The sequence below is a fragment of the Macaca nemestrina genome, chromosome 15 (genome assembly GCF_043159975.1).
Source record: "Macaca nemestrina isolate mMacNem1 chromosome 15, mMacNem.hap1, whole genome shotgun sequence".
NCBI lineage: Eukaryota > Metazoa > Chordata > Mammalia > Primates > Cercopithecidae > Macaca > Macaca nemestrina.
In genome coordinates, this window is record NC_092139.1 from 27,717,809 (window position 1) to 27,745,439 (window position 27,631).

The following is a 27,631-nucleotide window of genomic DNA, read 5'->3' on the forward strand; positions in this document are numbered from 1 at the left end:
ATGAGCCACCAAGTCAGGCTTTTATCTTTAGATTAATATTAATTTATCATGTTATAGTTGTAAAAGCACAGAACTAAGAGTAAGGAGTTTTATACCCATTACTACAGCTAGCAGCTTTGTGACCTTGGGCAAATATCTTCACTTCTCTGGCCCTTTATCTACATAAGGAAAACTGAGACCAGATAATTCTACATCTCTTCTTTCCAGAATTAAAGCATTTTAACGTAATATTATATCTGTTTTTCTGTTTGTCTTTTGCTTGCCAGGGAGAAGTTACACACTGGTTGGCATGTTCATTATACGTTGCATGCCGCAAAAGCATTATTCCGACGGTTGGAAAGGGTATCATGGAAGGCAACTGTGTTTCACTTACCAGAATACTACGTTCAGCTAAATTAAGGTAAACCTCTTTCATGTTTTTAAGTGTTATATAAGCTCTAAATTTTAGAATCAGTTTTCTCTTGTTTTGAAATCATTTGACTTCATTTAATTTTTATTTTATTTATTTATTTATTTATTTTTGAGACAGAGTCTCACTGTGCCAGCCAGGCTGGAATGCAGTGGTGCAGTCTTGGCTTACTGCAATCTCTGCCTCCTGGGTTCAAATGATTCTCATGCCTCAGCCTCCCAAGTATCTGGGATTACAGACACACACCACTAAGCCCGGCTAATTTTTTGTATTTTTTTTAGTAGAGATGGGGTTTCACCATGTTGCTCAGGCTGTTCTCGAACTCCTGACCTCAAGTGATCTGCCTACCTTGGCCTCCCAAAGTGCTATAGGATTACAGACGTGAGCCACTGTGTGACTTCGTTTAATTCTAAGTTTGTTATAACGTAGATAATCCTTTCCCAATTTTCATATTCTTTCTCTGCCTTTCACAAATTCTGCTAGAAACCTCTGTGTTAAATCTTTAGCTATATTTTTTTAAATTAATTTTTTAAAATTTGGAAATAATTTTAGGCTTACAGAAAAGTTGCAAAAATAAGAAAAGGACAATACCCATATATCCTTGACTCAGAGTCACCTGTTATTGACATTTTACCCCTTTTGCTTTCTCATTTGATTTTTTTTTCTTCAATATATAGATCTGTCTCTCTTTCTCTCTTTTTTTTTTTTCGAGACGGAGTTTCGCTCTTGTTGCCCAGGCTAGAGTGCAGTGGTGCAATCTTGGCTCACCGTAACCTCTGCCTCCCGGGTTCAAGCGATTCTCTTGCCTCAGCCTCCCGAGTAGCTGGGATTACAGGCATGTGCCACCACGCCTGGCTAATTTTGTATTTTTAGTAGAGATGGGTTTCTCCATGTTGGTCGGGCTGGTCTCGAACTCCCAACCTCAGGTGATCCACCTGCCTCGGCTTCCCTAAGTACTGGGATTACAGGCGTGAGCCAACCTTTCCGGCTAGACCTTCCTCTTTTTTTCCTCAACCATTTCAATCTAAGTAGCATACATTTATAGCCTTTTACCCCAAAATACTTCACTGTGTATTTCTTTAAATAACTACAATACAGTTACCAACTTCAGCAAAATTAACACTAATAAAATAATTTTATCTAACCAGATATCTCTGTTCTAGTTTTGTTAGTTGATTCAATAATGTTCTTTATAGCATTTTTTTTTCTGGAAGTACAATTTCTAATTAAGGATCAAGTATTGCATTTGCTTATCATGTGTATTTATTCTTCTTTAATTAGGAACATTTCCACAGCCTTTCTTTTTCTTTTATGACATTACCATTTTGGAGGAATATTATCCACAATCATTTTGTCCCTTTCTTTAATTAAAAAAAATTTTTTAGAGACCGGATCTTGCTCTGCCCAGGCCTCGAGTACAGTGGCACCTTTTTAGCTCACTGCAGCCTCAAACTCCTCAGCTCAAATGATCCTCCTGCTTCAGCCTCCCAAGTAGCTGAAACTACAATCATGTGCCACCATGCCTGACTGATATTTAAAAATCTTTTTATAGAGACAGGGTCTCACTGTGTTACTCACGCTTGTCTCAAAGTCCTGACCTCAAGTGATCCTCTTGCCTCAGCCTTTTTTTTTTTGGGACAGAGTCTCACTCTGTTGCCCAGGCTGGAGTGCAGTGGTGCGATCTCAGCTCATCGCAACCTCCGCCTCCTGAGTAGCTGGGACTATAGGCACATGCCACCACACCCAGCTAATTTTTGTATTTTTGGTAGAGATGGAGTTTCACCATATTGGCCAGGCTGGTCTCAAACTCCTGACCTTGTGATCCACCCGCCTCAGCCTCCCAAAGTGCTGGGATTACAGGCATGAGCCACTGTGCCCACCCTCATCCCCTCTTTGAATAGATGGTTCCCAATTTTGGATTTGTCTCCTATTAACTTTTGATAAGATGCAGGTTATTCATTCCGTGATGGAAAACTATATAAGTGATTTTGTGTCCTAAGGAGATCACATCTGATGATGGCACATGTTATCCACCTTCATCTCATTGGTGATGTTAATTTTTATCATCTGGTCAAGATGTTGTCCTATTTCTCTACTGTATATTAATTTTTTTCCCCTTGCAGCTACTCAATGGGTCTCAGATACATCTTTTACTTACTCTAGTATCAAGCATATAGAATTATTTGGCTGGATAGGAAACGAAACAAATTTAGCGATCCAGTTTAGATTCATGCTAATGAATATAATAATATTCTTTGTTTCTGGGACAAAACTATTTGTGGTCATTGTCTATTTGCTATTCCTGGGTTTCCAGAATAGAAGAGGAGCAAAGTTTAAAGCCCTATCCAGGAATGGCAAATAGATTTTAGTTCATGCTAAATTTAAATTTTTTTTTTTTTTTTGAGATGGAGTTTCACTCTTGTTGCCCAGGCTAGAGTGCAATGGCCTGATCTCGGCTCACCGTAGCCTCTGACTCCCAGGTTCAAGTGATTCTCCTGCCTCAGCTTCCCCAGTAGCTGGGATTACAGGTGTCTGCCACCACGCCTGGCTAATTTTTTGTATTTTTAATAGAGACAGGGTTTCACCATGTTGGCCAGGCTGGTTTCAAACTCCTGACCTCAGGTGATCCACCTGCCTCAGCCTCCCAAAGTGCTGGGACTACAGATGTGAGTCACCATGTCCAGCCTAAAAAAAAAGTTTTTAAACAATTTTGGTTCTAAAAATAAAATAAGATGATAAAAAGTAAATGAAGATCAATGGGGTTAATTTTTTAATTGAGCAAGACATTATCATTGTTAGTATAAAACAATCTGATCTTTTTCTGTCAATGTTTCTCATCATTGTTCATATAATTTCAAAAATCTTTGTAATAATAAATTCTGGGGGAAACTGAACAAAAAATAATTACAACAAAAACTGTAGAGCAGTACATTGCAGGAGAATCACTTGAACGTTGGAGGTGGAGGTTGCAGTGAGCTGAGATAGCGCCACTGCACTCCAGCCTGGGCAACAGAGCAAGACTCCATCTCAAATAAAAAGACAAGGCCCCGGCGGATCACGAGGTCAGGAGATCGAGACCATCCTGGCTAACACGGTGAAACCCCTCTCTACTAAAAAATACAAAAAAGTAGCCGGGTGAGGTGGCGGGCACCTGTAGTCCCAGCTACTCGGGAGGCTGAGGCAGGAGAATGGCGTAAACCTGGGAGGCGGAGCTTGCAGTGAGCTGAGATCCGGCCACTGCACCCCAGCCTGGGCGGCAGAGCAAGACTCCGTCTCAAAAAAAAAAAAAAAAAAAAGACAAGGCTGGGCGCGGTGGCTCACGCCTGTAATCCCAGCACTTTGGGAAACCGAGCCAGGTGGATCACAAGGTCAGGAGATTGAGACCATCCTGGCTAATAAGTGAAACCCCATCTCTACTAAAAATACAAAAACAAAATTAGCCGGGTGGGGCACCTGTAGTCCCACCTACTCAGGAGGCTGAGGCGGGAGAATGGTGTGAACCCAGGAGGTGGAGCTTGCAGTGAGCCAGGATCGCGCCACTGCACTCCAGCCTGGGCGACGGCGAGACTACGTCTCAAAAAAAAAAAAAAAAAATCAAATTTCAAATAATGAAACAAACTCTGGGGATAGATGGTAGTGATGATTGCACAATGTGAATGTACTTAATGCTACTGAACTATAGACTTAACAATGGTTGCAATGGTAAAGGTTGTTTGTTATGTATGTTTTACCGTGCGCACACACACACACACACACACAAATGTATTTTCAAAATTTTTAAATAATACAGAAGGCTTATAAGTAGAAAGGAGTCTCCTTGTCCATGCACAGTGTCTCACACCTGTAATCCCAGCACTTTTGAGGCGGGCAGATCACCTGAGGTCAGGAGTTCAAGACCAGCCTAGCCAACATGATGAAACACCGTCTTTACTAAAAATACAAAAAAGTTAGCTGGGCATGGTAGTGGGCGCCTGTAATCCCAGCTACTGGGGAGGCTGAGGGAGGAGAATCGCTTGAACCCAGGAAACAGATGTTGCAGTAAGCAGAGATCATGCCATTGTACTCCAGTGTGGGTGACAAGAGTGAAACTCCATCTGAAAGAAAGAAAGGAAGGAAGGGGAGAGTGAAACTCCATCTGAAAGAAAGAAAGGGAGGGAGGGAGGGAGGGGGGAAGGCGTCTCCTTTTGGCACTCTCCATAATTAACCATTATTAATAATTTCTTCTGGCTGGGCGCAGTAGCTCACGCATGTAATCCCAGCACTTTGGGAGGCTTAGATGGGCGGATCACATGGGGTCAGGAGTTCAAGATCAGCCTGGCTAACATGGTGAAACCTTGTTTCTATAAAAATACAAAAAATTAGTCAAGCGTGGTGGGGCACACCTGTAATTCCAGCTACTTGGGAGGCTGAGGCAGGAGAATTTCTTGAACCTGGGAGGTGGAGGTTGCAGTGAACCGAGATTGTGCTATTACACTCCAGCTTGGGCAACAAGAGCAAAACTCTGCCTCAAAAAAAAAAAAAAAACCAAAAACCTTCTTATGTACAAACATATAAACCTATTTTTTGGTATTTTTTCTTTTTATTTTCTTTTCTCTTTATTTTTTTGAGACAGAGTCTTGCTCTGTCACTCAGGATGGAGTATAGTGGTGTGATCACAGCTCACTGCAGCCTAGACCTCACAGGCTCAAGCGATCCCTTACTTCAGCCTCCCGAGTAGCTGGGACCATCGGTGTACGCCACCATGCTTGGCAAATTTTATATTTTTTGTAGAGAGAGGGGTCTCACCATGTTGCCCAGGCTGGTGTTTTTTCTTTTTAAAACATAAATGAGGCCGGGCGCGGTGGCTCAAGCCTGTAATCCCAGCACTTTGGGAGGCCGAGACGGGCGGATCACGAGTTCAGGAGATCGAGACCATCCTGGCTAACACGGTGAAACCCCGTCTCTACTAAAATACAAAAAAAATTAGCCGGGCGAGGTGGCGGGCGCCTGTACTCCCAGCTACTCGGGAGGCTGAGGCAGGAGAATGGCGTGAACCCGGGAGGCGGGGCTTGCAGTGAGCTGAGATCCGGCCACTGCACTCCAGCCTGGGCAACAGAGCTAGACTCCGTCTCAAAAAAAAAAAAAAAAAAAAAACATAAATGAAATTATACTATATGTGTTGCATATATTATATGTTATTTTTTATGTAATAAAAAATATTACAGTTATTTTTCTTTATATTTTGGAAATTCTTCTATATCAGCATATGTAGTTCTACCTCATTAATTTTTTTTTAACTATTCTAGGATATTTTAGGATATAAGGATCTTTGATATATTTAGCCATGCCTTATGGCCATTTCAATTGTATCCAGTCCTTTGTAGTTGCAGACAAATAAACATCATTGTAAAGGTGATATTTCTGATAAATTCCAAAAATATGTATTATTCCTAAAAAAGGGTCAAAAGATATGTCTTTTTTGGTCAGGCTCAGTGGCACACACCTGTAATCCCAGCACTTTGGGAGGCTGAGGTGGGCAGATCTCTTGAACCCAAGAGTTCAAGACCAGCCTGGGCAACAGGGTGATACCCTGTCTCTACAAAAAATACAAAAATTAGCCAGGCGTGGTGGTGCATGCCTGTAATCCCAGCTACTTGGGAGGCTGAGGTGGGAGAATCACTTGAACCCAGGAGGTGGAGGCTGCAGTGAGTTATGATCATGCCACTCTACTCCAGCCAGGCTGGTAAAGCAAGACCTACTCTCAAAAAAAAAAAAATCCATTAAAAATAGTTATAAACTTATGGAAAAAAAAAAAACCCTAAGTCTTTTTAAAATGTGGATTGATATTCTCAAAGTCCCTTTCCCCCAAAATGTTTTTATATTTTATTTATTTATTTATTTTTGAGATAGAATCTTGCTCTATTTCCCAGGCGGGAGTGCAATGGCACAGTCTCTGCTCACTGCAGCCTTTGCTTCCTGGGTTCAAGTGATTCTCCTGCCTCAGCCTCCCCAGTAGCTGGGACTACAGGCATGTGCCACCACACCCGGCTAATTTTTGTATTTTAAATAGAGACGAGGTTTCACTATTTTGGCAAGGCTGATCTTGAACTCCTAACCTCGTGATCCACCCACCTCGGCCTCCCAGAGTGTTGGGATTACAGGCGTGAGCCACCGCGCCCAGCCTGTTTTTATCTATTTTATTTTTTGTTTGTGTTTTTTGAGACAGGGTCTCACTTTGTCACCTAGGCTGGAGTGCAGTGTCATGATCTCAGCTCACTTGCAACCTCCGCCTTCTGGGCTCAAGCGATCCTCCCACCTCAGCCTCCTGAGTAGCTGGGACTACAGGCGCATTTCACCACGCTCAGGGAATTTTTGTATTTTTAGTTGAGACAGGGTTTCACCATTTTGGCCAGGCTGGTCTCAAACTCTTGGCCTCAAGTGATCCACCCACCTCAACCTCCCAAAGTGTTAAGATTACAGGCATGAGCCACCGCACCCAGCCTCCCCCAAAACATTTTTAAGTGTCAAATTTTTAATGCTAAAAGAGCAGTTACCCAGCATCAATGTGTTCATTCAGAGAAATAAACAAAAATTTCAAATGATTTTATTTGTTTTGACTTATAATAATTTGGGCTATTTTCAAAATTTCAATTTAAATATAATTTTTAAACTTTTATTATTATTATTATTATTATTTGAGTCAGGGTCTTACTCTGTTTCCCAGGCTAGAGTACAGTAACATGATCTCAGCTCCCTTCTACCTCTGCCTTCCAGATTCAAGCAATCCTCCCACCTCACCCTCCCGAGTAGCTGGGACTACAGGTATGTGCCACCATGCCCAGCTAATTTTTGTAGCTCTGGTTTTTTTTTTAGAGATGGGGTTTCACCGTGTTCCCCAAGCTGGTCTTGAAGTCCTGAGCTCAAGTGATCCGCCCGCCTTCACCTTCCAAAGTGCAGGGATTACAGGTGTGAACCACCATACTTGGTCCCGTCTCTAGATTATTTGTACCTAATACAATGTAAATACTATGTAAGTAGTTGTTACACTGTATACTTTAGGGAATAATCACAAGAAATGAAGTTGGTATATGTTCAATACGGACACAATCATCCTTTTTTTCCAAATAATTTTGATGTGTAGTTGGTTGAATCCATTTATGTGGAACTCACAGATATGGAGGGTAAACTCTAGAGAGAGAAAGAGTGAGAGTGTGTGCATGTGTGTGTGTGGTGTTGGTGGTAGGGTAAAATATATATCATAAAATTCATAAAATTGACAATTTTTAAGTTCAGTGACATTATATACCTTCACCTTCACATTGTTCAACCATCACCACCACCATCTCCCGAACTTTCTTATCTTCCCAAACTATACACATTAAATGGTAACTCAGCCGTTTAGCTGTTAGTCCAGCCCAGCTCTGCCTCAGTGCACTATGCTGTGCTCTGCTCCACTGAGGTGCAGGGCTGACTGTGTCAGCACCAGCAGGAGGGATGGCTGGCCCCAGCCTGAGGAGGAGGAAAAGAAGGAGGTATGCAGGTCCCTGGGGTTTCTGGTTCTGGTATTTTTGTTCCTGGGCCTCTGCGTTGTCCCTTCGTGAAGCAGAAACCTTATAATCCTGGCCCAGCCTCACAGGCTCCTCCCGCAGAGAGACACATGCTCTGTGCTGTCGTCTAGTGGCTGCTTGACATTTTGGCAACCATGAAGGGACCTGAAGGGAGCCTCCATTTGCTGATATTATAGTTGGAGCCTTGGTACCTATCACCCAATCTCACTGGGCCAGCAGGGGTCTCTGGTGAGTCTTCTCTCAGGTTTCAAACCTAATTTTGGTTTGAGATTCATACTTTATTCAAGCAACCAATTCCACACTTGATGGAGCTGGAATTAAAGTTCCTCTTTTAAGGACACAATCATAGACACTGGTTATTTTACCTAGACTTTGATTGGAATGGCATATTTTCAGATATAACCAGACTGCTTTAAAACATTGAGGTTGTTTTTGTTTTTTTAGAGACAGGCTTTTACTCTGTTGCTCAGGCTGGAGTGCAATGGCATGATCATAGCTCACTACAGCCTCAAACTCTGGGGGTCAAGTTGTCCTCTTGACTCAGTGACCTAAGTAGCTGGGGCTGTAGGTGCACTCCACCATGCCTGGCTAACTTTTTGTTTTGTTTTGTTTTTTGTTTTTTCTTAGAGACTGGGTCTGGCTTTGTTGCCCAGGTTGGTCTTAAACTTCTGGCTTCAGGAGATCCTCCTGCCTTTGCCTCCTAAAGCACTAAAGCACTGGGATTACAGGTGTGAGCCACTGCACCAGCCAAGGTTTACTTTATAGAGCTGATAAAAAAGATTGGGAAGATTGACTCACCATTGCAGAACAATCATGTATTTGGGTCATATTTAGGTCAATATCTCACATCATAAGGAAGGTTCATTCCTAAGAAGTTGAGTCCAATGGAGGGGCTAATATTACAAAGGACCAAAGCTGAATTTTAAACAAGAGAGAAGTGATCCTGGAACCTGTTTCAGACTACATGACTGTCCTTTTGATCAAAGCAATTCCTTGAGCAATCATTGTTCAAAGATTCCCTAACAAGGTTCCTGACCTTGCAATAAGTAAAAAATGTCACTTTCTCACAAGCCCAGGAACCTCAAGATATTCTGGGGACTTCAGGAAGAGAGGATTTCACCCAATGCATACAGGTATTATGGGAACAGTCTGATGATGGATCCTTGGCTTGTCTTCTTAGCCTCAAGGCTTTTAAAAGTCTAATCCAAAATTCCTTATGAATGTTCCAACAAAACCAACTTAAAAGAGCCTAGGTGGCCACTCACTATTCTTATTGCCCCCTATGCAAATAATCAGGCCAAATATATTACTAAAACTTATTTTGCAAGTTCACTGCGAGCCAGTCATGGTGGCTCACACCTATAATCATCGCTCTGTCATCCAGGCTGGAGTTCAGTGATGTGATTACAGCTCACTGCAGCCTTGACCTCCTGGGCTCAAGCAATCTTCCCACCGCAGCCTCTTGAGTAGCTGGGACTATAGGTGCACACTACCAAGTCTAATTAATTTTTCAATATTTTGGAGAGATGAGGTCCCACTAGGTTGCCCAGGCTGGTCTCAAACTCCTGGGCTCAAGCAATCCTCCCACCTCAGTCACCCAAAGTGCTGGGATTATAGGTATGAGCCACCACACCCAGCAGTATCATATTCTTTATAACAGAATCCCAATGAATTGAAAGCTGTGAAATTTACTTTGCTTCTTATTTTAGTTTTAAAAACTGTAATCATGGTTTAAGTTATAACAGTGCTATAAGGTTTTTTTGTTTTCAAACATTCTGATGCATTTTGTTCCAGGTTAGGAAAACCATTCTTGGGAGAGCAGTATGTGCAATGGATTATATGATGGTGTAGTAGTCAAGGCTCTTGTTTATAAAAAGCGGGTATCAGTCTAGGCAACAAAAGGTGAGACCCCTGTCTCTAAAAAACATTTTAAAATTAGCTGGGTGTGGGGGCACATACCTGTTGTCCCAGCTACTTGGGAGGCTGGAGCGGGAGGATTGATTACTTGAGCCCAGGAAGTCGAGCCTGCAGTGAGCCACGATCACGCCGCTGTACTCCAGCCTGAGTGACAGAGCAGGACCCTATCTCAAAAAAATAAAAGATGTCACTTATCAACTTCGGCTGACTTAAAAGAAGTATTGGATAGGTGATAAAATCTTTAGGATGACTTAAGAAAACTAGGCTTAGAAAAGGCCAGGAACAAAAGGAGGGTGGCCACACAGCCAAAAACCGTATCACAGAATCCATCTAGCAAGGACACAGTTTGCATAGCTAGCAATGCTGTCCCTGGACATTGCCACTTTATTTGTGCCGGGAGCTTGATCCTGCTGTAAGAAATTACCACTTCTTCACTTCTCTGTACCACCAGCTTCAGATTCAAAATCTCAGGCAGATGTATCTGACAAAGAATATGATTATATGCCTTCATCCTAGCTTCCAGTAAAGCTGATCTGTCTAGTGGTAGACAGGGCTCAAAAGTGGAAATGTCCTCAAAGCAAAGGGTTTCACATGCAAAATGTGATCATCCAAATATAAAAACAATTTTTTTTTTTTTTAAGATGGAGTTTCGCTCTTGTTGCCCAGGCTGGAGTGCAATGGTGCGATCTCGGCTCACCGCAACTTCGCCTCCCAGGTTCAAGCAATTCTCCTGTCTCAGCCTCCCGAGTAGCTGGGACTACAGGCATGCGCCACCACGCCTGGCTAATTTTGTGTTTTTAGTAGAGACAGGGTTTCTCCATGTTGGTCAGGATGGTCTCAAGCTCCTGAACTCAGGTCGTCCACCTGCCTTGGCCTCCCAAAGTGCTGGGATTACAGGTGTGAGCCACTGCACTGGCCAAAAAACAACATTTTTGAAGTCCTTTGTAAGGGAGCATAATTTTTTGTAAGCCAAAAAAATGTTTAGTAATCTGACGAATGTTTTGCTGCTATTGATAAGAATCTTTTAATGAGGTTCTTAAGAGTGTCAGATTTTAATCAGCATGTCCAGAGTTTGAATGCTGTATTAGGACATTTTACATTGCTATGAAGGAATACCTGAGGCTGAGTGACTTATTTAAAAAAAGAAATTTAATTGGCCCAGGGTTCTGCAGGCCGTGTAGGAAGCATGGGGCTGGCATCTGCTCCTGGTGAGGGCCTCAGGAAGTTTACAGTCATGGTGGAAGGTGAAGGGGGAGGAGGCACATTGCATGATGAGAGCAGGAGCAATTGAGGGTGGGAAGTGCCACACTTTTAAACAGCCAGATCTCAGGTGAGTGACAACTAAACTCATTACCATGAGGACAGCACCAAGCCATTCATGAGGGATCTGCTCTGATGACCCAGACACCTCCCACTAGGCCCACCTCCAACATTGGAGGTCACTTTTCTTTTTTATTCTATTTTATTTTATTTTTATTTATTTATTTATTTTTTTGAGACGGAGTCTTGCTCTGTCGCCCAGGCTGGAGTGCAGTGGCACAATCTCGGCTCACTGCAACCTCCGCCTCCTGGGTTCACGCCATTATCCTGCCTCAGCCTCCTGAGTAGCTGGGACTATAGGCTCACACCACCATGCCCAGCTAATTTTTAGTAGAAACAGAGTTTCACCTTGTTAGCCAGGATGGTCTCAATCTCCTGACCTCGTGATCCACCCGCCTCGGCCTCCCAAAGTGCTGGGATTACAGGCGTGAGCCACCGCGCCTGGCCTCTTTTTTATTTTTTTGAAAGTCTTTTACTCTCTTGCCCAGGCAATAGCATGTTCATGACTCACTGCAGCTTCAACCCCTCAGGCTCAAGTGATCCTCCTGCCTCAGCTCCCTGAGTAGCTGGGCCCACAGGCACACACCACCATGTTTTGCTAACTTTTACATTTTTTGTAGGGACGAGGTCTCACTGTGTTGCCCAAGCTGGTCTCAAACTGGTGGACTCAGATGATCCTCCAGCCTCACCCTCCCAAAGTGTTGGGATTACAGGCATGAGCTACCATGCCCAGCCAAGGAAATTACATTGCAACATGAGATTTGGAGGGGACAAAACATCCAAACCATATTACATAGCATTGGATAATTTTCTGTTAATGTCTTCTGTCACCTTAAAAAGAAATTATAATTATTGGCTGGGCGAAATGGACTTAAGTAAGCCTTTCCAATCTACATGAAATAATCAGAACATAGGGCCGAGTGCGGTGGCTCACGCCTGTAATCCCAGCACTTTGGGAGGCTGAGGCAGTTGGATCATCTGAGGTCAGGAGTTCAAGACCATCCTGGCCAACATGGTGAAACTTCGTCTACTAAAAATACAAAAATTAGCCGGGCATGGTGGTGCGTGCCTGTAGTCCCAGCTTTCAGGAGGTGGAGGCAGGAAAATTGCTTGAAGCTGGGAGGCAGAGGTTGCAGTGAGCCAAGATCATGCCACTACACTCCAGCCTGGGTGACAGAGTGAGACTCCATCTCAAAAAAAAAAAAAAAAAAATTACAAGTATTATTCTGTGTATATTGCTAGACCTTTAATTAAGTGAGCTTTGACATTGCAAGTTTTCTATCTAAGACCACACTAACATACAGACATAAAAAAATATACCCAGAATTGGGCTGGGCGCGGTGGCTTGCCTGAACACAGGAGGTGGAAGTTGCAGTGAACCAAGATGGTGCCACTGCACTCCAGCCTGGGCAGCAGAGCTATTAGGTTTTTTTCTGAGTATGTGCTACCTTTACTTTTGGTGGTGGAACCACGCATTGGAACTCAAACTCTTGAGTTTTACTCCTAACCTATAACAATCTGGTGCTTCATAATCAAATTCCCATTTGGAAAATGAAATTGTCTTTCCATTTGGGAGACTTCTGTTTTTCCTCAAACTAATGTTATAACCTATCAATCTGTTAACTAACATTAACTTTGTAAATTTTATGCAGAATACTGTCTAGGTAATATAGAGAATAAAGGAAGTAGATAGGCGCTCTTGCTCCCTCCATAGAAGTAACGCTCTATGTGATGACCACTAATTAATAACCTGTATTCTCCTGGCGATCCTGGGAACCAAAGTGGTTTCATAATGAGGATTTTTTAAAATTAAATTTAGGCTTGAGGGATGGTGTTTGTTCTTTGTTCATGTGAGACAGTGTCTTGCTTTGTGACCCAGGCTGGAGTACATGATCGAGGCTCACTGCAGCCTCGACATCCTAGACTCAAGCAATTCTCCCACCTCAGCCTCCGGAGTAACTGGAGCTACAGGCACGTGCCACCACACCCAGATAATTTTTTTAATTTTTGTAGAGTTGGGGTCTTACTATGTTGCCTGGGAGGTCTGGCTTTTTAATAAAGAATCTTAGTCGTGAATAGAATATTTCCTTTCAATCCGTTATATAAATGAATTTTAAAGGTGACTTTTTTCTCCTCCCTTTTTTTTTTTTAGTTTAATACAATTTTTTAGTAAAATGAAGAAGTGGATGGACATGTCAAATCTACCACAAGAATTTCGTGAACGTATAGAAAGGCTAGAGAGAAATTTTGAGGTGTCTACTGTAATATTCAAAAAATATGAGCCAATTTTTTTAGATATATTTCAAAATCCATATGAAGAACCACCAAAGTTACTGCGAAGCCGGAAGCAGAGGTGAGCCCTTAATCCTTACATAATTGACAAAAAGATTATGATACAAACTAAGAGAATGTACTTTTTCGAAAGTCTGTTTTTTATGAAAAGTATTCCTGCAAAGAGCTTAATTATTTTCTTTTTAAATCCATGTACAATTATCCATATTTGGAAATTCAGAATAATACTTTTACTTATTTTTCTTTTTTTTTTTTTTTTTTTTTTTTTGAGATGGAGTCTTGCTCTGCTGCCCAGGCTGGAGTGCAGTGTCGTGATCTCAGCTCACTGCAACCTCTGTCTCCCAGGTTCAAGCAATTCTCCTATCTCAGCCTCCTGAGTAGCTGGGATCACAGGTGTGCACCACCCTGTCTGGCTGATTTTTTATATTTTTAGTAGAGATGGGGTTTCACTGTGTTGGCCAAGATGGTCTCCAACTCATAACCTCAGGTGACCCACCCACCTCGACCTCCCAAAGTGCTGGGATTACAGACGTGAGCCACCGCACCTGGCCCTATATTCTGATTATTTTATGTAGATTGTAAAGGCTTACTTAAGTCCATTTCATAAATAGTAGATAACTTTTCTTCATGAATGGAATTTCATGTGTAATTTGATCTATTTGATATTTATATTTACTATTTCAGTTTACATGATATTTAGCAAGCTAGTCAGACAAAAAGTAATTTTTTTCCCTTTTTAGGAGGATTCCTTGCAGTGTTAAGGATCTGTTTAATTTCTGTTGGACACTTTTTGTTTATACTAAGGGTAAGATGACACTTTCAGTGGTCTTACATTTCTACTGTGGGAACTTGGTTCTATTTGACTTGAGAGGTTTCTGGTTTTTGTGTCTTTTCTTTTTTTCCCCCCTTATAAAGGTAATTTTCGGATGATTGGGGATGACTTAGTAAACTCTTATCATTTACTTCTATGCTGCTTGGATCTGATTTTTGCCAATGCGATTATGTGCCCAAATAGACAAGACTTGCTAAATCCATCATTTAAAGGTAAGACCTTTTATTTATTTTTGAAAACTGATTATCAGTTTTTGGAAAAAGATTTTTGAAAGTTGAGCATATTTTTTTTTTCCCTCTGCTCTTCCTACACTGTCAAACTAGGTTTACCGTCTGATTTTCATACTGCTGACTTTAGGGCTTCTGAAGAGCCGCCCTGCATCATTGCTGTACTGTGTGAACTGCATGATGGACTTCTAGTAGAAGCAAAAGGAATAAAGGAGCACTACTTTAAGCCATATATTTCAAAACTCTTTGACAGGAAGGTACTGTACTTATAATTAGATGACTGAGATGTTTACAGGTCAGCAGCAGTAGTGTCAGAAGAAAAAAAAGTTTTAAGCAAGTTCTCAGCATTATAGAACTTAGGGTCAGGATTCCCAGGCTTTAGCCTCTACTGTGATTCGGAATTTCCTTATGATCTTGTGTGATGTGAGAAACAGAGCTGTTGAAAAATGTGACCAACTATATGTTCTGTTAGGTAAACATACTGTCAGAGGCAACCGTAGTCCCAGCTATCAGGGACTGTGTAGGAGGTACTGATAAAGAATTGTAAAGAACAGAACATCAGAGTAGGGCTGACAAAGAATTAGGAAAAACAGGAAGTCAGAATAAGCTGACTAATTTACTGCCACAATTTGAATAACGGCTGACTGTTGACTAAAAGTCGGATGATGTATAACAACCACAGTTTTTTGTTTTTTGTTTTTTGTTTTTTTTTTTGAGACAGAGTCTCGCTCTGTCACCCAGGCTGGAATGCAGTGGCCGGATCTCAGCTCACTGCAAGCTCCGCCTCCCGGGTTTACACCATTCTCCTGCCTCAGCCTCCTGAGTAGCTGGGACTACAGGCGCCCGCCACCTCACCTGGCTAGTTTTTTTTTTTTTTTTTTGTATTTTTTTAGTAGAGACGGGGTTTCACCGTATTAGCCAGGATAGTCTCAATCTCCTGACCTCGTGATCCGCCTGTCTCAGCCTCCCAAAGTGCTGGGATTACAGGCTTGAGCCACCGCGCCCGGCCAACAACCAGTTTTAATTCCATGTAAATCGAGCAGAAAATCCATGATAGTTTTGTAGCCACTTGTAAGCTATCTGTGTGCATTCTGGACATTTTCTCCTTAGTAATTAACTTAGCTATTTCTACATTTATGAATTGGCTTGTTCCTCTGGGTCTCAATTTCTTACTTCCCCAACATCAAGCCATTAAACGTAGTTAGGCCTCAAGATTTCTCTTTGGTAAAAGGAGGGGTTTGGATTACGTATCCCACTTTTCAAATATTAAGAGATTTTTCTTTAAGCATAAATTCTAACCTTACTGGTTTCTTCTTCTTTTATGCAAACTTTTGTATTCAGTTTTGTGTTCCTCAGATATCTATATTATGGCCCATTGTCTGTATGCTAAACATCTCTAGCAAAGTAAACTTTTTTTAAAGGATCCCAGGGACTGGGCGAGGTGGCTCACGCCTGTAATGCCAACACCTTGGGAGGCCAAGGCAGGTGGATTGCTTGAGCCCAAGAGTTCCAGACGAGCCTGGGCAACATGGCAAAACCTCGTCTCTACAAACAATACAAAAATTAGTAGGGTGTGGTGGTGCACGCTTGTAGTCCCAGCTACTTGGCAGGCTGAGGCTGCAGTGAGCCATGATTGTACCACTGCACTCCAGGCCTGGTGACAGAACCAAACCCTGTCTCAAAAAAAAAAAATTTTTTTTTAATGTTATTTGCATGCTAAATAGTTTATCCTAGTCTGAAAGAAATATTTAATTATTCTGTTTTGTGTGTGTGTGTTATAACAATATGGAAATTTAGATAAATTTCATGTTTGTGTGTGTATTAATATGCTTAATTATATAGTGTCCCAAAATAATTTTTTCTTCACAGATATTAAAAGGAGAATGCCTCCTGGACCTTTCAAGTTTTACTGATAATAGGTAAATATCTGGTACTAGTGGTGCCTGGCATATCACAAGCTGTCGTATTTGTTGATTTGTTGAAATTTGTTAAGCATAACATTATATCAAAGTAAGACCTCCAAATTCAAGTTCTCTCTGCTTTAGTGGCATTGAATGGGTATTGTCACTAAGACTTGTTGGCTTTAAATACATTTATTTTAAGAAATCAAGGCTGGGCACGGTGGCCCACACCTGTAATCCCAGCACTTTGGAAGGCCAAGGCAGGCAGATTGCTTGAGCTCAGAAAGTTGGAGACCAGCCTGGGCAACATGGTGAAACCCTGTCTCTACAAAAAATACAAAAATCAGCCGGACATGGTGTGAGCCTGTAGTCCCAGCTACTTGGGAGGCTTAGGTGAGAGGATCGTTTGAATCTGGGAGATTGAGGTTGCAATGAGCCGTGATTGCACTACTGCACTTCGGTCTGGGTGACAGAGTGAGACCCTATTTCCAAAAAAAAAAAAAAAAAGAAAAAAAGAAAGAGGTCGGGCATGGTGGCTCACGCCTATAATCCCAGCACTTCAAGAGGCCAAGGCGGGCCGATCACTTGAGGTCAGGAGTTTGAGATCAGCCTGGCCAACATGGTGAAACCCCATCTTTACTAAAAATACAAAAATTAACTGAGTGTGGTGGCAGGTACCTGTAATTCCAGCTACTTGGGAGGCTGAGGCAGGAGAATTGCTTGAACCCAGGAGGCACAGGTTGCAGTGAGCCGAGATCATGCCACTGCACTCTAGCCTAGGCAACAGAGTGAGATTCCATCTCAGGGAAAAAAAAAATTATTGACACTTAGGTATTTATTTTTATTTTTATTTTTTTAGAGACAGGATCTCACTGTGTTGCCCAGGCTGATCTCGAATTCCTGGCCTCAAGCAATCCTCTCACCATAGCCTCCCAAAGTGCTAGGATTACAGGCATGACCCACCACAGCCAGCGAATTGACATTTAAAACAGCTACCCGGCCAGGCGCGCGGTGGCTCATGCCTATAATCCTAGCACTTTGGGAGGCCGAGGCAGGCAGATCACGAGGTCAGGAGATTGAGATCATCCTGGCCAAAATGGTGAAACCCGGTCTGTACTAAAAATAGAAAAATTAGCTGGGCATGGTGGCACATGCCTGTAGTCCCAGCTACTTGGGAGGCTGAGGTAGGCGGATCGCTTGAACCCAAGAGGTGGAGGTTGCAGTGAGCTGAGATTGCACCACTGCACTCCATCCTGGGCAACAGAGCAAGACTCGTCTCAAATAAAAATAAAAATCAAGGCTGGGCACAGTGGCTCACACCTGTAATCCCAGCACTTTGGAAGACCAAGGCAGGCAGATCGCTTGAGCTCAGAAGGTTGGAGACCAGCCTGGGGAACATGGTGAAACCCTGTCTTTACGAAAAATACACAAATCAGCTGGACGTAGTGGTGTGAGCCTGTAGTCCCAGCTACTTGGGAGGCTGAGGTGGAAGGATCATTTTAATCTGGGAGGTTGAGGTTGCAGTGAGCTATGATTGCACCACTGCACTTCAGCCTGGGTAACGGAGCGAGACCGTGTTTCCAAAAATAAACCAAGAAAAGAAGAAAGAGGCCGGGCATGGTGGCTCACGCCTGTAATCCCAACACTTTGGGAGGCCGGGGTGGGCTGATCACTTGAGGTCAGGAGTTTGAGATCAGCCTGGCCAACATGGTGAAACCCCATCTCTACTAAAAATACAAAAATTATCTGGGTGTGGTGGCACCTGTAATCCCAGCTGCTTGGGAGACTGAGGCAGGAGAATCACTTGAACCCAAGAGGCAGAGGTTGCAGTGAGCTGAGATCACACCAGTGCACTCTAGCCTAGGTGACAGAGCAAGATTCCATCTCAAAAAAAAAAAAAAAAAATCATTGACACGTATTTATTTTTATTTTTATTTTTTTAGAGATGGGATCTCACTGTGTTGACCAGGCTGGCCTCGAATTCCTGGCCTCAAGCAATCCTCTCACCATAGCCTCCCGAAGTGCTAGGATTACAGGCATGACCCACCACACCCAGCCAATTGGCATTTAAAACAGCTACTCGGCCAGGCGCGCGGTGGCTCACACCTGTAATCCTAGCACTTTGGGAGACTGAGGTGGGCAGATCACAAGGTCAGGAGATCGAGACTATCCTGGCCAATGTGGTGAAACCCCATCTCTACTAAAAGTACAAAAACTAGCCGGGCATGGTGGTGCAAGCCTGTAGTCCCAGCTACTCGGGAGGCTAAGGCAGGAGAATTGCTTAAACCTGGGAGGTAGAGGCTGCAGTGAGCCAAGATCGCATCACTGCATTCCAGCCTGGGTGACAGAGTGAGACTCTGTCTTAAAAACAAACAAACAAAAAACAGCTGTTCTCTTGAGAAACTAATAAATGAACCCAATGACTCTGTATTTCACTTTACATTCTTTCACTAATCACTTGTTGGCAGTACCCATATTTTTTTTTTTTTTCTGAGACGGAATCTCGCTCTGTTGCCCAGGCTGGAGTGCAGTGACGCGATCTTGGCTCACTGCAAGCTCCACCTCCCAGGTTCAGGCCATTCTCTTGCCTCACCCTCCTGAGTAGCTGGGACAACAAGCGCCTGCCACCACACCTGGCTAATTTTTTGTATTTTTAGTAGATATGGGATTTCACCATGTTAGCCAGGATGGTCTCGATCTCCTGACCTCATGATCTGCCCACCTCGGCTTCCCAAAATGCTGGGATTACAGGCGTGAGCCACCGCGCCCGGCCCTTTTGTTTTTTGAGATGGAGTCTTGCTCTGTTGCCAGGCTGGAGGGCAGTGGCACAATCTTGGCTCACTGCAACCTCCACCTGCCATATTTCAAAGCCACTATTGTTTCCTTAGTGATCAGAAACCATTTTCATAATTAGATTCAACTAGTTTTCAGATTAAGTATATGTAGTCTCTCACTTTTCAAAGTAATTTATTGGTTGTGTGAATGTGAAGAATGTCCATAATCAGGTAGGACCCTCTGATATTGTTAGAGTTAATAAAAATTAGAAAGTTGTCAGATTTTCTAAGCTGTAAACACTAAATCTATCTTCAAGTCAAAATAAATCCATTGTGTAACTTAGTATTACAGCTTATAATAATTCTCTTTGCAGCAAAGCAGTGAATAAGGAGTACGAAGAGTATGTTCTAACTGTTGGTGATTTTGATGAGAGGATCTTTTTGGGGGCAGACGCAGAAGAGGAAATTGGAACACCTCGAAAGTTCACTGGTGACACCCCATTAGGGAAACTGACCACACAGGCTAATGTGGAGTATAACCTTCAACAACACTTTGAAAAAGTAATATAACCTAGCCTGGCCTCAATCTTGAATGATCTTTTTCTCTGTGTGTCTGATTCTACTAACAGCAGAAGCATCTTTCAAGTTAAATCTTGAGTTTCTTCTACTAATTCATATTTCCCATGAAAGCCTTAAAAGGTAATTTTTAAAACTGGCATTTAGTATTTTTACCTTATTTCTTACTATTTTCATATTTTATATCCATTTTCCCAGCATGCCTGGGTTTATTAGTAGAGTATATGTCTTTTGGCATGAAGAGGAAGTTTTCCTTTCTTACCGTTCTTTCTTTGCTTCAACTTAGCCTCTGTTACATTGCTTTAAATTTTAGCTTGCTTTCCTACCCATGACACAAACTATGTGTTTTTCTGTAACTTCAGCCATAAAACTCTGGACTTGATTGTTAATGGCCAAGGCTTAACCCTGTATTTATGTGTAAAATGGGTTGGAGGAAGAGATCTAATGGAAAATTCACTTGTCTAGAACATAGTAAAACCTAAGTTTTTGTCCAAGCTTTGACATTAACTTAGTCAACTGAAACACGTTTTTAAATTTCTCTGTTCCTATTTCCTCATATATAAAATTAAAGTATGTATACATTATCTTTCAAATCAGTGGTGTGAAGATTAAATGAAATTATAGGTAGAAAGTGCTTTAAAAAAGTGTTATTCAAATATAAGGATGTTATTAGCATAGTATTGCTAAAAATTTCATGGATATTTTAAATATGAGTAGAGAAGATGGTAAATGCACTGAATTAAACATATAATAAGGAAGATGGTAACTTTTAAAAACTCACAGGTTTTTCTTTTCTGACAGAAAAGGTCATTTGCACCTTCTACCCCTCTGACAGGACGGAGATATTTACGAGAAAAAGAAGCAGTCATTACTCCTGTTGCATCAGCCACCCAAAGTGTCAGCCGGTTACAGAGTATTGTGGCTGGTCTGAAAAATGCACCAAGTGACCAACTTACAAATATTTTTGAGTATGTATAATACTGTTACTTTTTCAAATGTCTTTTTAAAATTAGATTTCTTATTCCATTCTGTTTTTAGTATATTCAGAATTCTCAAGATAGTGGATGTTCATCTGGCAAGTTTTACTATACCATTTCAATCACAAAATATATTGACCTAAATCCATATTGAAGTACCTATTAAAAATTATGTATAACAGTCGGGCACAGTGGCACACACCTATAGTCCCAGCTACTTGGGAAGCTAGTTTGGCCAACATAGTGAGACTAATTCCAGCTTGGCCAAGATAGGGAGACCTTATCGCTCCCTTTTTTTTTTTTTTGAAACAGGGTCTCGCTGTCTCCCAGGCTGGAGTGCAGTGCCGCAATCACAGCTTACTGCAGCCTCCACCTCCTGGGCTCAAGCAACTCTCCCACCTCAGTCCCCCAAGTAGCTAGAACTACAGGTGCAAGCCACCATGCCTAATTTTTTATATTTTTTGTAGAGACAGGGTTTTGCCATGTTGCTCAGGCTGATCTTGAACTTCTGAGCTCAAGTGATCCAACTGCCTTGGCCTCCCAGAGTGCTGGGATTACAAGCATGAGCAACCATGCCAGGCCAACCTTATCTCTTAAAAATAATTATATATAATGTTATTTCATGGGAGTATAGACTTTTAGAGATAAGTCTACCTTAAAGATTATTTAGCACTGATATTTCACTCTTTAACTACCCCTGAGTTATGCATGTTTTGATTTTACATTGACTTTATTTTTTAATTTATTTTTATGTTTGTTTCTAAAGATCACCTGTATAAGGGCATACATTAATTTTAAATGGGGACATTCTAAATGTCCATTAGATTCTAAATGTCCATTAGATAGGGGACTAATTGCATATTGGTGGTACAGCCATAAAAATGAAATTATTTATTTATTTATTTTTGAGACAGAGTTTTGCTCTTGTTGCCCAGGCTGGAGTGCAATGGCACAATCTCGGCTCACTGCAACCTCTGCCTAGTGGGTTCAAGCGATTCTTCTGCCTCAGCCTCCTGAATAGCTGGGATTACGGGCATGCGCCACCATGCCTGGCTAATTTTGTATTTTTAGTAGAGATGGGGTTTCTCCACATTGGTCAGGCTGGTCTTGAACTCCCGACCTCAGGTAATCTGCCCTCCTGGGCCTCCCAAAGTGCTGGGATTATAGGCATGAGCCACCGTGCCCAGCCCATAAAATGGAATTTTATACAGGTTTTTTTTTTTTTTTTTTTTTTGAGATGGAGTCTCGCTCTGTCGCCCAGGCTGGAGTGCAGTGGCCGGATCTCAGCTCACTGCAAGCTCCACCTCCTGGGTTTACGCCATTCTCCTGCCTCAGCCTCGCGAGTAGCTGGGACTACAGGCGCCCGCCACTTTGCCCGGCTAGTTTTTTGTATTTTTTTAGTAGAGACGGGGTTTCACCGTGTTAGCCAGGATGGTCTCGATTTCCTGACCTCGTGATCCGTCCGTCTCGGCCTCCCAAAGTGCTGGGATTACAGGCTTGAGCCACCGCGCCTGGACTTTTTCTTTTTTGAGGAAGCATGATTCCTGGTAAAGATGGTAGAATGAAGCCAGATCAGAGAACCTTCTTTCCTAATACCTAATAAAATAAGAGAATAGTAAAAACCAGCAAAATATTTATCAGTGGCAACCAAATGAGGAGAGAGAGATGATTTCATGACATAAATTTCCAAAGTAGAGATCAAAAAGAAAATTGATGATTCTGGTATCCCTATCCCTAAGCAGTGTTGGAGAAAGAGGGTATAGTGATAGATCTTGAGAATTCTCATCAATACTTCAGATTTGGAGAGAAACAAGTGGGGGAGCAGGCAGACAGATAAAAAGTCATACAAATCTCCCCAAGTGAAAAGTTTATATGTACCACCACCAGGATCCCAGCAGAAATATAAACAACTGCCAAGGGCTGCCATTTTCCAACATTCCATGATGATATGGGGGAGAGATCCTCATATAACTAGACGTCCCTGACTAGGAATGGTGAACCCTGGAATGGGAGTATTTAACTAAATCTCAGAAGACAAAGCAAAACCCTAGTTCTCCAAGAAAAGCTGAACATAGCTGAGCTCTCCCCCATTCCTCAAACGTTCGGGATACAAGAAAGTAGACGGAACAATCTCCAGCCTCAGAAATAGCTCAGAAGAAAAGCATACTGCCGGTAAGGTAGGAAGACTGTCCTGGATCTACCTTCCATATCATTTGAGTAAATAGATCTGGATTGAACTACTGTTCAAACATGAGTAAGTTGAAAAGCAGTGACAAAGCAACTATACAAATATGTCAATAAGGGAAAAGAAGGAAGTACAGAATGCAAAAGAAAAAAAAGTCTAGACACAATTGGCAACACTAGGTGTTGTGGCTCATGCCTGTAATTGCAGCACTTTGGGAGGCTGAGGCAAGAGGATCAGTTGAGCCCAGGAGTTTAAGACCAGCCTGAGCAACATGATGGGACCCTGTCTCTCAGAAAAAATTTAAAAATTAGTCATGGTGATATGCATTCCAACTACTTGGGAGGCTGAGATGGGAGAGTCGCTTGAGCTCAGCCATGATCACACCATTGTACTCTAACCTGGGCAACAGAGCGAGACCCTATCTCAAAAAAAAAAAAAAGAAAGAAAGAAAGACATCTGTGTTTGTGGACTGGAAGACTTAATATTGTTAAGATATCTATATTAGAGGCCAGGTGCAATGGCACATATCTGTAATCCCAGGACTTTGAGAGGCCAGGGTGGGTGTTTTGCTTGAGCTCAGGAGTTTGAGACTAGCCCGGGCAACATAGCAAGACCTCATCTTTACAAAAAACAAAATAAATAAAACTTAGCCATTGTGGCCATTGTTTGTTTGTTTGTTTGTTTTGGAACGTAGTCTTGCTCTGTCACCAGGCTGGAATGCAATGACGTGATCTCGGCTCACTGCAAACTCTGCCTCCCAGGTTCAAGCAATTTTCCTGCCTCAGCCTCTAGCTGGGACTACAGGCACCTGCCACTATGCCCAGCTAATTTTTGTATTTTTAGTAGAGATGGGGTTTCACCGTCTTGACCAGGATGTTCTCAATCTCCTGACCTCATGATCCTCCTGCCTTGGCCTCCTGAAGTGCTGGGATTATAGGCATAAGCCACCACGCCCAACATTTTTTTTTTTTTTTTTTTTTTTTTTTTTTTTGAGAGAGAGTTTCACTCTTATTGCCCAGGCTGGAGTGCAATGGCTCGATCTCAGCTCACTGCAATCTCCACCTCCCAGGTTCAATTGATTCTTCTGTCTCAGCCTCCCAAGTAGCTGGATGACAGGCATGCACCACCATGCCCGGCTAATTTTTTGTATTTAGTAGAGATGGGGTTTTACCATGTTGGTCAGGCTGGTCTTGAACTGCTGACCTCAAGTAATCCACCACCTTGGCCTCCCGAAGTGCTGGGAATATAGGTATGAGCCACCATGCCCAGCCTCAAACCTGAAAGCTTTAACATAGCAAAGAAAACAATCAACAGAGTAAAAAAACAGCCTATAGAATGGGAAAAGTAATTGTAAACCGTATATTAGATGAGGGGTTCATACTCAGAATATGTAAAGAACTCCTAAAACTCAAGAACAACAAATAACTCAATTTAAAAATGTATAAAGGATTGAGTAGATATTTCTCCAAAGAATATATGCAACTGGCCAAAAGCATATGAAAAAAATATCTGATATCACTTATCAGGGAGTTGCAAATCAAAATCACAATGAGATAATAACTCACATATCAGCATAGCCACTTCCCACTCATCACCCCAAAAAACCCAAAATAGCAGGTGTTGGTAAGGATGTGGAGAAATAGGAACCCTTACACACTGTTAGTAGAATTGTAAAGTGGTGCAGCCACTATGGAAAACAGTATGGAGGTTCCTCAAAAAATTAAAAATAGAAGTACCATATGACTCAGCAATACCACTTCTGGGTATACATCCAAAAGAATTAAAAACAGCATCTCAAAGGGATATTTGCACGTCATGTTCACTGCAGCATTATTCCCAATAACCAAGATGTGGAAACACCTTAAGTGTCCATTGATAGACAAAATACTGTGTGTGTATTTGTGTGTGTGTGTATATATATAGATACACATATAGATATGAGATGCAATATTATTCAGCCTTATAAAAGAAGGAAATCCTGCCATTTGCTACAACATGGATGAAACTTTAGTACATTATGTTAAGTGAAGTTAGTCAATCACAAAAAGACAAAATACTGCATGATTCCACTCATATAGGGTACATAGTATGGTCAAACTTACAGCAGCAAAGTTATATTACATGTGTATACAATCTGTATTTTTATTATGTAATTTACATGTTAAAATATGTTATCATATAAAGCTTTGTTTACATATGTAGATTTCCAACTGAGAATACAACTTTGGCTGCTAAAAACCAATTCTTGAAAGAAGGCATGTGGGCCAGGCATGGTGGCTCACACCTATTACTTCAGCATTTTGGGAGGCTGAGGTGGGTGGATCACAAGGTCAGGAGATCTAGACCAACTTGGGCAACATGGTGAAACCCATCTCTACTAAAACTACAAAAATTAGCCGGGTATGGTGGCGCGCGCCTGTAATCCCAGCTACTTGGGAGGTTGAGACGGGAGAATCGCTTAAACCTGGGAGGCAGAGGTTACAGTGAGCTGAGATCGCGTCATTGCACTCCAGCCTGGGCAACAGAGTGAGACACCGTCTCAAAAAAACAAAAAAAAAGAAGGCATGTTAATACTGTGGTGTAGAGTTGTTTTTTTGTTTGTTTGTTTGTTTGTTTTTGTAATTAGGGTCCTCTTGTATTTTGTAGATCTTGTGTGCGTAATCCTATGGAAAACATTATGAAAATACTAAAAGGAATGGGAGAGACTTTCTGCCAACACTATACTCAATCAACAGATGAACAGCCAGGATCTCACATAGGTAAGAAAAGAAAACTAAAGTTGGCATAGCATTGAAAATAAGTAATCCCCCCAAAATTAGAAATTCAAGTTTTTTCCTCTCCCGTTATTCTTCTTTCTTTCTTTCTTTTTTTTTTTTTTTGAGACCGAGTTGCCCAGGCTGGAGTACAGTGACGCGATCTTGACTCACTGCAACCTCCTCCTCCCAGGTTCAAGCAATTCTTCTGCCTCAGCCTACCAAGTAGCTGCTATTACAGGCACCCACCACCACACGGGCTAATTTTGTATTTTTAGTAGAGACGGAGTTTCACCGTGTTGGTCAGGCTGGTCTCAGACTCCGGACCTCAGGTGATCTGCTCTCCTAGGCCTCCCAGAGTGCTAGGATTGCAGGTGTGAGCCACCACTCCCAGGCTACCCTGCTATTCTTAATGTATCAGATTTAAGTTTATGTATAATTTTTGCTTTTCAGTCCTTAACAACTAAAATTCATTAACACATGTTTTCTCTGTATTTCCCCAATAGACTTTGCTGTAAACAGACTAAAGCTGGCAGAAATTTTGTATTATAAAATACTAGAGACCGTAATGGTTCAGGAAACACGAAGACTTCATGGAATGGACATGTCAGTAAGTAAATCCACTCTCTGCGCTACTGGCAAGGTCCAAAAGTCGCAGCCTGGAAGCAGTGTTTTGAGAGGCTCTGTAAGGCATTGTGGGGGTCACCAATCTAGGACACACTTGGCCAGGATGACATTTAGTTGACTTTAGCACATGCAAGGCTAATCACATCTAGGCAGAAATGTGAAATAACATAAAGTTCATCTTTGGTACAAATCAGTGTGTTTTAAGTTTTTGTTTTTTGTTTTTTGTTTTTGTCCTTCATTCCCAGCTAGCGATCCCTCCATCTGTTAAAGCAACTGTTAGTTAAGACATTTGTCCATACCTTCCAAGGATTTTGGATTATAAAATGGTGGGGGGAGGGGGGGCGGTTTGTTTTGGTTCTTTAACTATTTGACCAAGTCAGACCACTCTCTCCAATAAGCTGTATAAAAGAATTTTTCTACAAATTCAAACCTATCATATGATCTTTGTTTCCTCTTCCTTCATTATTTCCCTCTGCAGTCACTCTTGGAGTCTTCTAACTTTCTATCCCAATAGGAACAGGTTGATGTCTTAAGGATGCTGCGTAACTATTGTAATAGAATTTCTCTTTGTGTTTACCTGGAAATTTTTTTCATATATTTTCTGTGTTGGTTTCTCTTTTTCCTGGATTCTGTGTCTTTCTCTTTCATAGTTTACACTAATAATCTTGATGGTGCATACAATCCCATGGCTTTCTGAGAAATAAGTAAATATACATATATATATATATGTATTTTTTTTTTTTTAGACTGAGTCTTGCTCTGTCGCCTAGGCTGGAGTGCAGTGGCACGATCTTGGCTCACTGCAACCTCCATCTCCTGGGTTCAAGCGATTCTCATGCCTCAGCCTCCCGAGTAGCTGGGGTTACAGGTGCCCACCACCACGCCTGGCTAATTTTTGTATTTTTAGTAAAGACAGGGTTTTACCATGTTGGCCAGGCTGGTCTTGAACTCCTGACCTCAAGTGATCTGCCCGCCTCAGCCTCCCAAAGTGCTAGGATTACAGCCACCTCACCTAGCTGAAAGAAGTAAATTTTTTAACTTTATTTATTTTAATTTTTTAATTTTTATTTATTTATTTATTTATTTTGATATGTAATCTCGCTCTGTCGCCCAGGCTGGAGTGCAGTAGCACAATCTCAGCTCACTGTAACCTCCGCCTCCTGAGTTCAAGCAATTCTCTGCCACAGCCTTCTGACTAGCTGGAATCCCAAGATTCCAGGCAAGATTGCAGGCACTCGCCACCACACTCGGCTAATTTTTTTGTATTTTTAGTAGAGACAGGGTTTCACCATCT

At 41.9% G+C, this 27,631-nt stretch overlaps 1 protein-coding gene across 7 annotated transcripts in view; it reads left to right on the top strand.

The window, feature by feature from the left end:
• The window catches only part of LOC105496302 (RB transcriptional corepressor like 1), a 90,005-nt gene that overhangs the window by 8,039 nt on the left and 54,335 nt on the right, over nucleotides 1-27,631 (top strand). For 2 of the 7 annotated variants that reach the window (XM_071079350.1, XM_071079352.1), the window contains exons 2-12: nucleotides 267-400; nucleotides 9,033-9,089; nucleotides 13,346-13,546; nucleotides 14,226-14,290; nucleotides 14,401-14,529; nucleotides 14,641-14,801; nucleotides 16,414-16,463; nucleotides 19,594-19,780; nucleotides 20,597-20,763; nucleotides 25,604-25,716; nucleotides 26,217-26,320. In XM_071079350.1, the coding sequence (XP_070935451.1) occupies nucleotides 267-400; nucleotides 9,033-9,089; nucleotides 13,346-13,546; nucleotides 14,226-14,290; nucleotides 14,401-14,529; nucleotides 14,641-14,801; nucleotides 16,414-16,463; nucleotides 19,594-19,780; nucleotides 20,597-20,763; nucleotides 25,604-25,716; nucleotides 26,217-26,320 (1,368 nt within the window). The other 5 variants (XM_071079351.1, XM_011766624.3, XM_011766626.3 and 2 more) reach the window with 4 other exon arrangements.